General features: G+C 45.1%; 1 protein-coding gene across 2 annotated transcripts; it reads right to left on the reverse strand.

Annotated features, from left to right (window-relative positions):
* Positions 1 to 579: 579 nt before the first annotated feature.
* Positions 580 to 17043, reverse strand: GOT1L1 (glutamic-oxaloacetic transaminase 1 like 1). Of its 2 annotated transcripts, none has more exons than XM_083588871.1 (9): positions 16826 to 17043; positions 14426 to 14607; positions 14035 to 14161; positions 12062 to 12174; positions 9283 to 9375; positions 7659 to 7809; positions 4537 to 4702; positions 3038 to 3180; positions 580 to 825 (listed from the first exon to the last, which is right to left on the reverse strand). In XM_083588871.1, the coding sequence occupies exons 1-9, from the start codon at positions 16935 to 16937 to the stop codon at positions 620 to 622; spliced, it is 1293 nt and encodes a 430-aa protein (XP_083444997.1). In that variant the 5' UTR covers positions 16938 to 17043; the 3' UTR covers positions 580 to 619. The 2 variants fall into 2 exon arrangements, with proteins under 2 accessions (XP_083444997.1, XP_083444998.1); XM_083588872.1 differs by having other exon boundaries at positions 16738 to 16874.
* Positions 17044 to 17593: the final 550 nt, after the last annotated feature.

Consider the following 17593-nt stretch of genomic DNA (forward strand, 5'->3'; position numbering starts at 1 on the left):
GGATCTGAACATATATTGTTCAAATGGCAAGAACAGGGGTTTTTGATTAAACTTTCTGAATAACTTCTTGATGGTACAAGCTGTGTGGGACAGTTTGCCTTGGGAGGTGGTTTACTCCTCTTCAGCAGAGGTTTCCAATAAGAGCCTGGATGGTCACCTGTCAGGGATGCTGCAGCTGTGGATCTGCTGCATCAACAGGGGGTTGTACTAGAGACTTTTGGGTCATTCTCTGACCCACCACCTAAAAATCTAGATGTCAGGGGGGAACAGATCTAAACAGAGCCTTCATTCTGACATGCTGTTTTCTATGTGCAGCAATTATCACTTGTAGTTTGAAAGTGATGCAAAGCAATCAAATCAAGAAAAGGGGTTTTGTTGTTTAAATTAGCTAACAAATACATAACTGAAAAGGTGGCTTTTGATGTCTTTGTAGTAAAGCATGACAGATTGTTTTAATGATCAACGGTGGCTGGGTAGTAAACTTGACATTTTGCATCCGGAATGGGAGATTATGTTTTTAGAAATTATTCATGGCTTGAAGTCCAAACAAAAACCTTTGATCTAATCTTATACAGAGGCTTTGCAAAACAAAGTTTTATTGCACCTATTAAAAAATCATTCAGGTGGACTCTCTTGAAGGTTCATGGCTCTCACTCGAACTCTCCACGAGCTCACTTTGGATTTGAGGGATCGTGGTCACAATTGCTTCATGGATGCTCCGTGCGACATAGTCCAGGTTCTTTGAATTAATGCTGCAGATGTTGATCTGCTTGTTTGCAAGGAGGTAGATATGTTTGTGCTGCGCCAGGAAATCCACTTGGGAAGCTGGCAGGAAATAAGTAACAGTATTGGCCTGGGCATAAAACCAGCTATGATCAAAAGGCGCATCAATGCAAACAACCTCAAAAGAATTACGAAACACACGGGATGCAAATGAAGCATGCATACAAATAATGCACACATTTACTTAGCTTGAATGGCTACAGAGTTTAGGGCTGACGTGATAAAAATCTGCAGCTTCAAGAATTTCCCATCCCCAGTGTAATGGATGATGATGATGATTACAAAGTTATATCTCACCCTTCCTCCCAAAGGATTCCAGGCAGCAGACACAGAAACAATAAAACCATTAATGCAACTTATTTTATTTTTCAAAAAATGATCCTGCCATTCTCCTGATTCTGCCTGTTCACTCAGATCATCTCTGAACTGGAGAACTTGCTTCATTTCCATGCCCAGTCTGAACGAAGTGGACGTTTCAATTTCTTACTTAACTCTAATACAGCTAGCTAATTGGGAAATTTAATTAGTGCGGAATCCAAAGCTTTTGTAATCATTCATGAATCGTGACTTTGTGGAGCCACAATTTGTTTAGAATGAAAACATTTCGAAGCATGACTCGCATATTAAAAGCATCCACCTCAATCCAACATAGGAGGGACGCGGGTGGCACTGCAGGTTAAACCACAGAGCCTAGGGCTTGCCCATCAGAAGGTCGGCGGTTCGAATCCCCGCGACGGGGTGAGCTCCCATTGCTCAGTCCCTACTCCTGCCAACCTAGCAGTTCGAAAGCACATCAAAGTGCAAGTAGATAAATAGGTACCACTCCAGCAGGAAGGTAAATGGCGTTTCCGTGCGCTGCTCTGGTTCACCAGAAGCAGCTTAGTCATGCTGGCCACATGACCCGGAAGCTGTACGCCGGCTCCCTCGGCCAGTAAAGCGAGATGAGCGCCACAACCTCAGAGTCAGCCACGACTGTAGCTAATGGTCAGGGATCCCTTTACCTTTACCTTTACACCTCAATACATGTTTTCGGGGTGAAATCTGCAGGTCTGGGGGATGATTCCCTCCCCAAAAAATTTTTTTACTTGTAACCTCTGATTCCATCCCTTGAACATAAACAAAAGTTAGAGATGGAAGTGAGATCATGGGCCCCCATCCCAATATCTCTTATAGGCAGGTGTGGAGTCTTCACCCCCACCTTCTGGTGGCTCTACCCTGTGAGTGGTATGTGAGCCAGGAAGTCACACATGTATAGACTCTTAATCTCAGTAGGAATCTGGTGCACTCAGGGTTCCCACTGACATGCACAAGCACCTGAACTGATGTTCTGCTAGGGATGGGAACCAAATTTGTTTTGGTTTGCAGACTGGCATGTGAGCAGCTGAACAGAAAGGGGAGTGACCAAGAGAGTAGGAGGAAATAGGGAATGATCTGGGAGACAGGTGGGGCAGTGGATGGGAATAGAGTAGCCGGGGGGACTGGGGAACAGCTTAATGAGTGCGCTCAGTGGCTACAGAATTATGACTCACTGCTGGGGAACAAAACAGAAAACCATGGGAGAGACTGGAACCCTGAACAAAAGCACTTCACGCTGCAATGGTTTGTTGCACCTCCAACTTCCTCCTTTTAAAAAGCATATAGAAAACAGTGCAGAGGCTGTGATTTCCCCTCCGCAACACATGTTATTTGAGTTCTATCTCTTAAGGGCAGCTTAGAGATGTGAGATGGAAGTTACTTCCAGGTGAACAGACCACACCAAACACACAGTGAAGCAGTCCTGTGGTTCCTCTACCATGCATCCAGATCAATGGCAACTCACCATGGCAAAGCAGGGAGCAAAGAGAGATACATACCCCTGGTAAGGTTTGAGCCTAGTGCTTAGGAAGGGCACAGTCCAGATGCAGACCTGTCTTGGGCTCAGCAACAGACAATGGCGGCTGGTGCCCTTTAGGACTTGTAGGGAGGAAGGCAGGGAGGTGAACAGTAGACAGAGCAAGAGCCAATGACAGGCAGAGCCAACTAATTGTAGATTTGTCCACACAAATCCTCCTCTCTGCTGAGTTCTACAAGGCCAACACGGAGTCAAAGGAGGAGGAAGCAGATAGCCACCCCCTCCAGCCTCTGGACTGGTTGTAAGTAAGAAGGCAGCCAGGTGGGGGCTGACTTAAGGCAGACCAAAGTGATGGAGCAGTGCCCCATTTGCCCTAATGGACCAGCTTCCACTGACAAGAGAATAGGCTTATTGGATACATACGGAGGAGCCCGACAAAGCTATTGACTCCTGATTGGGCTGTGATATGTTCCCAGGAACCCGGTGTCCCCAGGATACGCAGCTTTTCCTTCAGTTTTTCTCTAATCAGCATAATTCTCTTTACTAGTTTCAGCAGACTCTGCTTCCTGAGGACAGGGATAGAAAAGATATGGCATGAGATCCCCTCCCCGCCCCCCGCTCCCTCCTCAAAACAGCTGCAAAGTCTGGTTCAGACAGAATGATTACAGCCCAACAAACCAAAGTTTGCTGAACTAGGAATGAGTCATGCGTTCACATGCTCCCACATTATTTCTTTCCTCCCTTCGCTTTCATGCTTTAATTCAATGTTCAGTTAAACCACAGTTTCCTTTTGATATCCATATCAAGAAACTGTGGTTTGAGCAATCCATACAAATTACGATATCAAACCAGAATCAAACCAATCCCTAGGTCTAGACATCTATAGATTTTAAGAATGAGGCATTTCTCCTTTCACAGTAGTACCTGCTGTGACATGTCCACGAATCCTCTAAAAAAGAAAGAGGCTTTTTTGCTTTAGCAGCTGGTCTTATGTATAGGCATCTATGCAGATTTAAAGAGTGGATGGATGAACCAGTCAACCACCCATAAATTAATCATTCCTGATTTCTTTTTGACAAGTGGACAACCCTAATTTTTTATACTAGTGATATAATCTGTATATGAGATCTCTGAGTGCTTTTAAATGTTCCCGATCACCCCTTCATCCTTAAGGGCACCAGGGCAGAATATTACAGGCATGACTGAACCAACCATACCAAGACAAAATACAATAATGCAACAAGAACAAAACAATCAATGAAACAGTTCATGAACCAGTTAACACAACAGAGCAAACCAACAGCATAGCCAACATTTAAATGTCCAGGCAAATAAAAAGGGTGATAATAGTTGGCACCACTTGCAGCCACACTAGCTGGGACTGATGGGAAATGGAGTCCAGAGGGCTGCAGGTTCCTCACTCCTGCATTGAATGCTATTATAGCACTGGTGCCTGCAGAATACCGTATTTTTTATTCTATAAGACTCACTTTTTCCCTCCTAAAAAGTAAGGGGAAATGTGTGTGCATCTTATGGAGCTCATGCAGGGTGCACAGCTATCCCAGAAGCCAGAACAGCAAGAGGGATTGCTGCTTTCACTGCGCAGTGATCTCTCTTGCTGTTCTGGCATCTGAGATTCAGAATTTTTTTTTTCTTGTTTTCCTCCTCCAAAAACTAGGTGCGTCTTGTGGTCTGGTGCATCTTATAGAGCGAAAAATACGGTATTTATTCAACCCTTGCCTCCGTTGCTGATCTCCCTCTTTCCTGTTGCCTTTTCCCACTCACAGCAATTGTGCAAAAATATTTTGGGAAATACCTTCATTACAGGTGCATCAAAATATTCACAAAACAGCAGCAGACAATTGTGGGTTTTTTTGTCCAATACAAGCCCCGACCGCGGAGTTACCTGCCTTCCTTCTTACCACTCGTACAGCAGTGCAGGGCTGGTCAGCACCATTGCGATGACCCTTGCCCCCAAGCTGGTGGGGCTAAACCACGTCATGCATATTTGCTTGGACAGCTGGGACTGGATTCTGATCAGTGTCTGGTTGTTTTTCGTCACCACAATGAGATTTCCAACCCGCTCCTCTGCATGAAATAATAGCAAAAGGGAACAGGGCGTGTTGAAGATGGCGTTGCGAAATCAATTGTATACGAATCAATTACATGCATACGCAGCCAGCTCTCCCCACACAGAACAGCTTCAGACTACACTTCCTATTCCTCCACCAAATTCGGAAATTGCTGGGGCTGGTGGGAGTTGCAGGGAGTATCCCTGAGGCTGCCAGTCCAGAGGACAACCCACCCAAGCCTTCAAAGGAATATAGGAACATGCCTTACATTGAGTCAGTCCACTCAGGACCATCAGGCATGCGGCCGTCTACACTTTCACCATATGAACCTGCCCGGACCCTGAGATCGTCACCTGAGCCCCTTCTCTGTATGCCACCTCTGAAGTGTTATGTACTGAAGTTCTCACCCTGGGCCAGCAGGAGGATACTGTAGATAGTTATGCAAATGGGCCTGACATGATGGCTACAAAGGAAAATAAGAAATCGAGCCAGAGGCCTGACATGATGGTTACAAAGGAAAATAAGTACTGGATGATGAAAATCTGGTTTGAATTGGAGATTGAAGAATGGAGAGATCTCCTTATGTGGAGATCTGAAGACCTATGGATTACAAATTTGATTAAGGTGGAAGTTGGAGCTTTCAGGACAACTGGACTTAAAAGGAGTAAGAAACAAGATTCGGGCTCCACTTTTGAGTATGGAGGTCTGGCTGGAAGAAACATGGACCTTATTGGGACAGAGCTTCTCCGAGATCTGGTGTCTAATACTAAGGACTATCAAAAAAACTGGCAGAGAGGAATTGAGAGAGAATTAAGAGCCTCGGACGTGAGGTCTCCAGGCTGATAGTAGATTAAGACTGATGGACATTTGTTGGGGATTGAAACCGGGAAAGGGGGTGGCGGCGTCTGGGAATCCAAAGGGTGTACAATTATAATCTGTTTTTTTGTTTTGTTTTGTTATTAGTATGAAAATTGGGGAATTCGTGGAAGGGAATTTGGGTCGACTTTAGAAAAAGGTTTTAAGAATGAGCACTGATGTACAAATATTGATGTTTATAAGTCAAAATTGGTTTTTCTAAAATGAATTAAATATAAAAAGGTTAAAAATTGGGGATAAGAACTTGTTGAACTAACAATTTGAATTGGAATATAAGAAGGGGAGGTGTGGGGAAGTCAGGGAAAGATGTTATTGAAAATATGGATTGTAAACTTTATGTGTTTTCAATTTTTTTTTGTTTTTTGTTTTTTGATTTTTTTTTACTCAATGTATCAAGGTGAAAAATTTCAATAAATATTTAATAAAAAAAAGATAGTTATGCAAATGAAGGATCGAAAGTGACGTTCAGTGATTGGATTGTTTTAGAAAGTTGCTACAGTAACGTTGTATTGGAGCTCTATATAAGCAGGCTGACTGAGCCCTTCAGTTCAGTTCTGTTCTGGTCTCTGAATAAACAAGAGCTGTTGAAGAATCGCTGTGTCGTCTGATATGTTCACCCACAACTTAACATGAAGGACATTCAGAGGGTGGCAATGAGAGAACATACCTTTTCTATAATAGCTCAATATATATGAAAGGCTTTCCCCAGAGAGGTCCACTTATGGCAGGCAGGGTTTTCATTTACTGGGGACTGGGCAGGACCAGTGATTGGAAGTCTGCATTATGATGATTATTTTTAATATGCTTGTGCATTTTTATCACTAGATTTTTATACTGGTCGTAAAATCACTTTAGGGCTTTTTGTTGTGGGATTTAATAAACCGAAATCTACACTGTCCATGCTCCCCAGTGCTTCAGGTGGGGGACATCCCTAGCCCAAATCGGAAATGCTGGGGATTGAACCTGGAATCTTCTGCATGCAAAGCAAATGCCCTCCCACTGAGCTACGGCTCTTCTCCTATGTGATTAGTTCCTGAAGAGCATCAGTCAGTTTTTACCCCTGCCACTCAATCCAATTTTGGAAGCGCTTTTGGATGGCACACAATAGGAGTGGATTTTTAAACCACTCCATAAAATCATCACAAGCATAAACGTGATATAAACTGGGCATTGATGTAGCAAGCTGAAGTCTAGGATTACTACCAGAAAAAGAAGAGAATAACCTGGAGTGAGTGCACTCATTGTTACTCACTAATTTCTGAACTCCTTTCTCTTGTCTTTGAGGACCTCTAGTGTTTAAATATAGGTATGATCTCTTTTCAGAGCAGTCATGGACTTCCAGGCAGCCTTCCCAACTATGTGACACCTGCTTTATCTTACAGCTCCTGGGTCCCCATGATGATGCGTAGGTTTTAAATGCAAGTGACAAACAAACAGACTCATGCACTGAGAGCATATGCAAAGGGGCTGCAGAGCTGTGCTGCCTAGGCCTGCATCATGCCATCAATGGAAGGGAAAGGTCCAGTATATCTGAAGGAGCGTCTCTACCCCCATCGTTCTGCCCAGACACTGAAATCCAGTGCCGAGGGCCTTCTGGCGGTTCCCTCACTGCGAGAAGTGAAGTTACCGGGAACCAGGCAGAGGGCCTTCTCAGTAGTGGCACCTGCCCTGTGGAACGCTCTCCCACCAGATGTCAAAGAGAACAACGACTACCAGACTTTTGGAAGACATCTGAAGGCAGTCCTGTTTAGGGAAGCTTTTAATGTTTGATGCATTACTGTATTTTAATATTTTGTTGGAAGCCGCCCAGAGTGGCTGGGGAGGCCCGGCCAGATGGGTGGGGTATAAATAATAAATTATCATCATCATCATCATCATCATCATCTTCAAAGCACACAGCAGAAATGGATTTGGCAGCAATGTAACACAGGTTCCTGATACGGTGATAGGGGACGACGTTACCTGGGATGATCCCACAATCCTCTTATGCATGCTTTTGCTGTTCAACTTGAAAGGGGTTTCTTGTGATTCCACTGACCTCCCCCAAGATGCTTGGTCTGCCTCGGACCCACTTAGCGTGACCCTTAGAGTCCTACCGTATAGGCCAAACATTTTGGAAAAAGACTGGGCACACAGAAGCTCAAATCCCTTTGCTACAAAATGCCGCACCGCCCAGACATCCTTGTCCAAGTTTCCTGAAGCCAGTCCTTGAGCTGCGATGTCGAAAAAGGGGAAGAGGTGCTTTTTCTAAGGACCCAAAAGAGGTGGGAAGAAAGAAGAAACAGATGCATTGTGAATTTGGCTGACATTATTGTGAACTATAGCTATGGGTTTACCTAAAAACAGCTTTGCATTGAAACACTAGCCTGGCAATCATGGCAAGGAATTGCTGTTGGGTGAGTAAATGGAATTCCATAGAAGTGCGTGAGTGAGCTAAAGGAGGATGGATGGAGCACTCTGTTCCTTCTCTGTAGCCCAGCATACAAAGCAAATTTGCTATCAGAGCAGGGAAGCCCCCTTCTCCATGCCTAGCACAAAAATATAGCCGGCTGCTGTAAGAGGACTGGAGCTCCAGCAGAATAGAGGTTTGGTTTCGTTCTTTTGGACAGGCTAGTGACTTTTATGGTCTTATTTACAATGCTGCCTAAAAGTGCCATCTGATGAGTGTCTAGGATTTGACCAAGGAAGCTTAATGTTCCTCCTAATGGCTTGATGTTATTTCCTGAATGCACAATTCACCTGCAAGGTAGGATCTCAAAATGTGCATGGGGAAAACAGGCAGGCAGCAGGGTTTGTTTTTTTTAATGGAAGGGAAAGATTTTGGGATGTAGTCTCTGGTGAATGTGCAGCCTGCTGGAGGAGGGCCTGTTTTGCCTCCGCTGTGATTTGCTTGTAAATTTGTAAATCGAGCCAGTGTTACAAACAGAGCTGAAGTCTCTTAAGTGTCCACTCATCAAAAGAAAGAGAAAAACCCTAAAGTTTTGCCCTAAAACATCTCACTTCTTGGAAGTGGGGATGGCATAATTATTTGCAGTGAAGCATGGGATATACTTGCACATTATCTTTTTTAACAACTGGGACCTGAAACAAACTGGGTATCAAGTGCTTCTCCCGAGGATTCTAACCACTCCACTCCATACTATGCCCCCTTTTCCAACAAATTTCCATTTTCCCACTATCAGACAGGCCCATATGCCCTATGCTTTTAAAGCAGCATCATACCCAGGCATAGGCAAACTCCAGCCCTCCAGATGTTTTGGGACTACAACTCCCATCATCCCTAGCTAACAGGACCAGTGGTCAGGGAGATGGGAACTGTAGTCCCAAAACATCTGGAGGGCCGAGTTTGCTTGTGCCTGATCATACCACTTTGAACAGTCACAGCACCCTCTCCACCACCAAAGAATTCTGCTAACTTTACTTTGTTAAGCTGCTGAGAGTCGTTAGGAGACCTCTATTCCGTTAATGGATCTACTGTTCCCAAAGTGGTTTAACAATTGATCCCTCTTCCCAGAGAATTGTGAGAATGGTAGGTCTTTGAGAAGAACAGCGGTCTCTTAACAGCTCTCAGCACTCTTAACAAGCTACATTTCCCAGGATTCTCTGGGGGAAGCCATGCCTGTTTAAAGTGGTTTGACTCCAAGAACATTAGGAGGGCTGCAGGTTCCATATTCCTGGTCTGTCCAGTCATTGGCCTCTCTAGTGGATTCCTATATTTACCTCCATCACTGCTGCAACTTCTTCCCACTGCTTGGGTGTCAGGCCAGTTTCCTCAGGAGCATGCAGGAACACGATGGAGCCTTCTGGTGCATCCTGAAAGCAAACCAATCCTTCAGTCAACACCTTATGTTGACTTGGAATACTGGGGGTCATAGACGTTGGGTGGGGGAGAAGTCTGGGAAGAAAACTGGGATTGCCTGAGGCAAATGTTATGGTTTATCAATGGCTGTTGCTATCATTCCTAAGTATAAAACCTTCACATTCAGAAGCAGTGCACTACTGATTTCAAAATGCTAGGGACACAGAACAGGAGCGATGGTTTGTATCGGGCACATGGGTGTGAGGGGCACGACACTATAGCTCAGTGTCAGAATACATGTGTTGCTTACAAGAAGTCCCGTGTTGCAAAGGAACCAAGGAGGCTGCTTTATACTCATCTTGGGGCTCATCTAGACTTGCATTTGCCCTGAGGTTAGAAAGTGTGGGTCTGAGAGGTTTTCCTCCTGCCCCATCGTTTCCTCCCAGGAAAAAAAAAAAAACACTTTTTGGCACAAGGTCAGAGCAAACCTCCATCTGGGAACAATGATGTTTGCTCTGATTCAGTGATAACAATTGGGTCTTCCCAGGGGAATGCAGCAGGTGAAGAGGGCATGTGGATATGGTCTATGGATGTGGATGTGGATGTGGATATGGTCATAACTGGTATGGTCTATGCTTACTTTGAAACCAATTTCCATGATTTCAGCCAAGAGTCTTTTCCAGCCTTACCTGGAGATGTTGGGGATTGAACTTGGGACCTTCTGTGTGTGAGGCAGTGCCTCATTCACTGAGCTATAGGCCTTTTTCAAGGCCGAGCATCTCTTAGCAGCATCAGGAGGCAGACAATGAGGAAGACTTCAGACTGAGGCTCAGCCAGGGTAGATAATACTAGGCTAGATGACACAGCTTCCTGTGTTCTGTTGACAACTGGGTGGGCACTGCTGCAGGAAGGAGGCTGTATTTATTTATTTAATCAATTACATTTGCATCCTGCCCTTCCTCTGCAGGGGTCAGAGTGCACACACCATCCCTGTAGGCCAGGCTAGGACACAGTTACTTGTCGGTGGGTACCCAGTCAAGCTTCATAAATGAGCAGAGAATTCTACCTAAGTTTCCTACATTCCCTTCCAACTCAACATTCTAGCTCAGGGCTTGCTAAACTTTTCCGTGTTGAGGGCCACTTTCACCTTTGACCCATCCTCCGGGGGCCGCATACCAACAGTTCCTCTCCACACCTGTGCTAATTAAAAGGCCAATATAAGGAGAGGAAGGGGTGATTTGGATCCCATCAGGCCTCTCTGAGCTCTGACCACGACAGTGCTGTGCCTACTTTACATTTTTCTTTTCTTTTTGCCAGTGCTGGGCCCCAGAAAAAATTCTTTGGGTGAGGGGGTGAAACAGACCCTTGAACTGGGAGTTAGCCACCGCTGCTCTTGCTACTGCACCTGATATCTTAGCTGTTTGAACACTAGGACTAGTAGGTAGTGCTGTGCAAGGAATTAGAGGCTGCAAGTAGGAAGATAAAGTCAGTAATATGTTACCTTTTCCAGCCTGGTGCTCTGGTTCTCTGTTTTGTTTGTTTGTTTGTTTGTTTGTTTGTTTAACGTATTTTTTATTAAAGATTTCTTGGTTTACAAAAGTATGTGCAATGTCTCTTTTTTCAAGTTATATTTTCTACAGATCAGTTTCATTCATTGAGACATTAGTGTTACATTAGGAAGAAAGGGGGGGAGAGGTGGAGGGGGCCATGGTGAGGGGGGTGGAGTCCCGTGGCGATGTTTCTATTTTACTTTTTTTATATAAATGTTTTTATTAGCAATTTCAACATAACAACATATCAAAACATATCATATTCATTATTTCCCCCACTCCTAAACCCTCCCTCCCCTCCCCTCCCCCAGAGACTTCCCTCAGCTCATCTCTCTGATTTCTCAGCACATATTATTCTCTGCATGTTATAGAATTACCGTATACGAATCCTTACATTATCTATCTACCATGTTGTCAATCAATAAATTTTTGTATGTTTATTCAAAACCTGCCAAGGAGTCCAATTCATTTTGTTGTCTTTTTAAGTAATTTGTGAAAAGTTCCCATTCTTCTTTGAAGTCACAGTTGTCCTTATCTCGCAGTTTGTATGTCAGTTTAGCCAATTCTGCGTAGTTCATCAATTTCTCTTGCCACTGTTCTTTTGTCAGGGTTTCCTCATTCTTCCATCCTTGTGCTAACAAGACTCCTGCCGCTGTTGTTGCATACATAAATTTCCTTGGCAGGTCTTGTCTATTTTACTTAATGTATGTGTGGTATTTTGTGTCAGCATCACATGTGCAGGTTCTCCTTACTATTGACTTGGGTTCCTTTGGTGGTGAGAGAGGTTGGGGTTGGCCTAGGATGTGGTTGTTTGTTTGTGATTGGCTGTGGTGAACTTTGTTTTCATGTGTGAGTGGGGTGGGTGGGTGGTTTTGAATCAGGTTAGGTATAGTGATTCATATGCTGTTGGTGGATTCTTGTCGTTGTTTCGTTGGGCTGTGTATGTGATAAAAGGGAACCGTACCGGGGTGAAAGCGTCTTCTTCCATTTGTCCCCGTGTCAGTTTCAGTTTATTGGTTAATTTTTCTAATAAGGCTGTTTCCCATACTACTTGGTACTATTGGTGCCCTGGTTCTCTGTTAACCGTACATGGTGCCATCTCTAGCTCTGGCTGATCAAGTACAGTAGTCCTTTATTCTCAGGACATTACCTGCAGCTCCTCCAAGAACCCTTCCGTGTCAACAGTCAATTTGATGGGATCCCAGTAGTGGTAAGAACGGATGTCTGAAAAGCCAGCAACTTGGAATATGCAACCAAGATTGTCTGAAAAGATAGGAGGGGGAAGCTTGTGGGAGCTTTGTTTTGTGCCAGCTTTGTTTTTTTGTTGAAAATGAGGGATGCACTCACATGAGGAATGGGGCAGAGTTCAGTGGTAGAGCACATGCTTGAATGCAGAGGGCCCAAGATTCATTCTCTAATTAAATGATGTCAGGGAGAAGGGCTGGGAAAGACCTCTGCTTGAGTCCATTTAGATATACTCAGTGTCAGGGACGGCTCCATCATTAGGCAGAATTGGCAGCATACTGCCCTCAGATGTGATGAAGCCAGGCAGTGTTGAAGTAGGATCCAGGTGCCAGTCTGGTTAGCTTCTGCATGCAAAATTATATTGGGAGGGTCAACTTGTCATTCATCTCAGGCATTCAAAGGTCTTGGCCAATACTTTGCAATATTGTCAGAGTGGGTGATACCAGGACAGATGGATTAACAGTCTAAAGCAGCTTCATATGTACATGAGATACATAGGGCAACTGCCAGGGGCCCAGTGCTTACCAACTTTGTGTCTATCAACATTGACATCTGCCCAGGGGCCCTCATGTCAAGGGCAGCTGGGCTGCAATTCTCTGTATTCATTTCCTCCAATGCCCTGTAATGATATGGTTTTGGGTGTCCTGGGGCATTGTGGGAAATTAAAATGGCAACTTCTTGGAGTGTTCCTGCTGCCACTGTCAAGTGAGTCTGATGGGGTCCAGCAGCCTAAGCAAAGCCCACGGTAGGACATGATATCCATTATCATCTCAAATTTGGAGGCAGCTGTAATGGCCTGATTTAGGAGCTAAATCTCCCTTAACTGAATTGCGGTGGGTGCTTGAATGTGATGACAGTGAGGCTCCTGCCTCATCTCGCAAAGCTGTAAGACTCTGGCCATATGCACAGCATGCATTTAAAGCAATATAATACCACTTTATGAGTTTGACCAAACATGAGTTTGACCAAACTGTGGGAGGCAGTGGAAGACAGAAGTGCCTGGCGTGCTCTGGTCCAGGGGGTCACGAAGAGTCGGACACAACTAAACGACTAAACAACAATACCACTTTAAACAGTCATGGCTTCCCCCAAAGAATTCTGGGAACTGCCATTCATTAAGGGGGCTGAGAGTTGTTAGGAGGCTCCTATTTCTCTTTGAGAGTTACAATTTCCTGAGTTTCCTGAGAAGAGAGATTGACTGTCGCAATACAGTCTGAAACTCTGCAGCTCTGAACAGGGGTCTCCTACCTGTTCTCAGCACCCTTATTGAACTACATACCATCCAACATTTCAGGGAGGCAAAGTAGAACACCCCTCCCATATCCTCCCTGCCTGATCTCACCACTCTTTCGCCCAGCCCCTGCCCAATCTCCATGCTCTGTCTCACCCCCACCCATCCACATGATCTTCGCTCCAATCTTTGAGCCTACTTGGTCTCTCCCTGGCCACCGGAATTGGTGTGCCTGCCTTCAGAGGTGTACACACATGTGCTGTGCCCGCTTCTGGGAGTACAGCAGTGGCAGAGAAGGTTGTGGAAGCTGCCATGGCTGCCCCAGAAGACGAGGATGAGGAGGTGAGGAATCCAGGATTTCAAACAGAAGCCGGGGCATCTGGGATGTCTCGCTCAAAGCAGGATTGTTGGGTAGTATGGAACAGCTCTCAGAATTCTTCGGGGGAAGCAATAAGTTTTAAAAGTGGTATCATAGTACTTTAAACATATGGTATGTGTGCCCTCTAGATTATGTTTTCTGCACTGCTGGCACTGCTACAGATTGGGATTCTTTTTTAAATCACAGCAACATTTCCCATGGGCTTGCAGCTTCAACTGTAGGGCGAGGCATCAAAGTGGAGAAGGAAAAACAACAACAATTTATATACCTAAGTGGGGTGCGGCGATCAAAACAGTTGCTGGAGCTGTGCAGTAGCTGGGCTTGTACCAATGGTGCAGAAATTCAGCTCCAATCCACAAGGCTCCGGTTCCACCATTTGTCTGAACACCACATGCCTATTTACAAAGGAAAGTTTGGGGTAAGTCAAGACGGGGCAAAAGTAGGGATTTAAGAAGGCATCAACTTCCATTCTGCCCAGCATTTGCTGTATTCTGCTGCAGCTCCCAGTTCTGTTTTTGTCATAATTCTCTAACATCTCTAGACAGAAGGACCACATAAGTGAAGCTAAGGTACAGGATAAGCACGGGGTTAATTTGTGTACAGAATGGCTTAATTAGCTGACTTCTAATTTAGCTGCTATTGCTGATGAAAGCTGTTACCCTGTTGTCTAGGAGAGCGTGGCTGTCCTTGCCAATAGCTAGCTCCATGGCTGCTCGGGTGAATTCCAAAATTCCGAGCTGTGGGAGGTATTCGTGGTTCAGTGTTGGGTCCTCAGGAATTTGAAGCAGGATTCGTTTTACCACTGGTGGGATCCAGACTTCCTCCAGATCTGTCTGGCAGCCTGGGAAGAAAGGCAGTGCTGATGTAAGCTGTACCCACCAACATTTCAGAGACAAAAACAGGAGGGCACACTCATGCGTTTGGTCATGCTGTGTTTCAGTTCTGCATCCATAAAGGACTTTGGAGGTTCCAAATTATTTGATCTTGTTGACAGTTGAAAAAAATATGGCCATCTCTTTCTCTCTTGGTAATCACCTTGTGTCTTTGCAGCTTGCGTCCGCTGCCAAAGTTATGTGCCTCTCTCATCACTAGGGATGGGGATGAAATCTGCTCCAGTTAGCATTTAAAGGCAAACCTATCTAATTCATATTTTCTGAAACAATACAAAAATCTCAACGAAAATGTGGAAATCTGAGAAACTGAGAGTAACTGATATTGATAGATTCACCTGCCCCAATTTGCCCTTCTGATGACATGCATCACTTTTCAGTTTTCTGCTACTGGATTCTGGTTGGCTCCTGGATCTAGCGCAAAGCTCCTTGTCATTATCTTCAAATCTCTCCATGAACTCACACCCTCACTTTCAATCTCACATCCTAATGTAGCCTGACCTCACTTCTCTAGCTCCACCACCCTTATGTTTATTGACTCATTTAAGTCCCAGTTCTCCTCCAAGGACCTCAAGGTAGCATATACGGTTCTCCCCCCCTCCCCACTTTACCCTACGACAACCCTGCAAAGTAGGTTAGGCTGAGAGGCAGGGACTGGCCCAAGGACACCTGGCAAACGTCATAGCTGAGTGGGGATTTGAACCCAGGTCCAGAGTTCTCCTGTTCCCTCAAGAGCCTGCTGTTGTGGATGAGTAGGAAACAGGAGGGGTGTGGGCTGTTGCATACTTTAAAAAATATCTCCAACTCTATATGGAGTTAGTCTGCCTGCTGGTTGGCTGCACTCAGAGAATTGGTTTCTGCCTTAGGGTGAGAATCTCTTGCTCAAACCTGCCCCCCACCCCTGGTGAGAGGTGGGAGATGTGTGTCTTCCCCCTGGGTGAGACATGGCAATGGCCTGCTTAGTGGAGTTTTTTTGTTTTGTTTTATGCTACATTCTGATTGATGTTCCTGGAATATATGATTTATTTTTTATGTAACTTATATTGTTTTGATTTGTTTAGCATATGAATTATACTTCTGGTTCATTCTTTGTACTTACTGAATCTTTGTTGTGTGTGTGTGTGTATATATATATATATATATATATATTCTGAATTAGGAAGTGTTCTTTATATTGGTTAATCCTTCGTTAATCACTCAGAGCTGCTTTCAGCTAACTTCCCTGCTGGAAAGGGGGTGTTCAGATATAAAATCAAAATATAGAAGGCTCTGCACTTTCTGTCTGTATGCTCAGAAGTCCCTCCCAGAACTCCTGTGGGTGCTAAAGGTAAAGGGATCCTTGACCATGAGGTCCAGTCGTGACCAACTCTGGGGTTGTGGCGCTCATCTCGCTTTATTGGCCAAGGGGGCCGGTGTACAGCTTCCGGGTCATGTGGCCAGCATGACTAAGCCGCTTCTGGAGAACCAAAGCAGTGCACAGAAACGCCGTTAACTTTCTGGCCGGAGCAGTACCTACTTGCACTGGCGTGCTTTCGAATTGCTAGGTTGGCAGGAGCAGGGACCGAGCAATGGGAGCTCACCCCATCGCGGGGATTTGAACCGCCGAACTTCTGATCTGCAAGTCCTAGGCTCTGTGGTTTAACTCACAGCGCCACCCACGTCCCATGGCGTCACCGCCATCCTGTGGGTGCTAGCTCCCCTCAAAGACCTCCTCAGACATCACCTTTTCTGTTGGCTCAATCCTCAACTTCCCATGCAATACTGGAACGAACTAAACACACATGAAACTTTAACAACCACATATTGCTTCCCTCTGCTCCCCTTCCTTGGTTGCATCTACACTATCCGTCCCATTATAATTTTAGACTGGAAGCCGCTTGGGAGCAGGGGCCTGTCCTCTTGTGCTCTGGAAAGTGCTTAGGGCAATGTCTCTATATGTCTTATGTTTTTGCCTCTCAAAATCACAGTCGTCTGGGTGGCTAAGAAACAGTAAGCCATTAACCTCAGAGGAACAGCAAAAGGTTGATTCCCTTATGTGCCTCACATCTACAACACCATGGTCACTGAATATTTCTTCTCACCTGTGACAACATTGGAGTTAAGTTGTGCAACCTTCCCTATTGAAACAGATTATTGTTGGAAGGAGCTAGGCTTGGCTAGGAAATCTACCTGCATGGCCAAGGCACACCTTTTGGGGTGAAGGATCTGCTCTGTACGCATCCAAGGGAACGTCTGCTGCTTTGGCTAATGGAACATCAAGGAAAACCGAAAGAGTCGCCATGGCCCAGCCTGGCTAAGACAAATGAAGCTTTCACTTGCACCTTCTTCTGCTCAAACAGTGGTGCCAAAATACTTGCTTAAAGTCCTCCAGAAGAACCCACCTTGACCCTCTGTCTCATGGAACTGTAAGACAATTGTTTCCTGGGGTACCATGTGCATTTGCACTCAAACATTCCAAGGTAAGGAAGTGGATAGAAAATTGCCCACTTGGTGAAATCCAGCACGCATGATTCTCTGGGACTGCTCCCTCTCTTCTCCTCTACCAAAGGAGAGAGGGGGAAGAAAACCCCCGTATAAAGTTATTTGTCATTGTGTGAAAGTTAGGGCTGTGCAAGCCACAGCTTCCCGATTCAGTTCAGATCCAATTGGATGGCCTGGATTTGGATCTGATCAGACCCAGATCAGACTTTTTGATGCTTAGGGCAGTGGTAAATTCTGAAGTGCAGCAGTTCAGTGTGGTAACTCATGGCTATGCCTCCAAGGAGAGTCCAAAAGCAAACAAACTAAAGAGAAGGTTAACCCTGCCAAATTCCAGACAGGTAGATCCAGGGGCAGTATAGAGGTCTTCTAACAACTCTCAGGACCCTTAACTACAGTTCCCAGATTTTTGGGGGGAGGAAGCAATGACTGACTAAAGTGGTATGATGCTGCTTCAAA

The sequence above is a fragment of the Podarcis filfolensis genome, assembly GCF_964270895.1.
Source record: "Podarcis filfolensis genome assembly, chromosome: 15".
NCBI classification, from domain to species: Eukaryota; Metazoa; Chordata; class Lepidosauria; order Squamata; family Lacertidae; genus Podarcis; species Podarcis filfolensis.

What these genes read in the sequence shown, in the direction of transcription:
- GOT1L1 (XM_083588871.1), bottom strand. Translation starts at nt 16,937, where the DNA reads ATGGCGACTCTTTCGGTTTTCCTTGATGTTCCATTAGCCAAAGCAGCA. An exon ending in GATCGCCGCACCCCACTTAG is followed by an intron (nt 12,175 to 14,034) that starts GTATATAAATTG and finishes CTATCTTTTCAG; the next exon opens with ACAATCTTGGTTGCATATTC. An exon ending in CAAAATGTTTGGCCTATACG is followed by an intron (nt 4,703 to 7,658) that starts GTAGGACTCTAA and finishes TATTTCATGCAG; the next exon opens with AGGAGCGGGTTGGAAATCTC.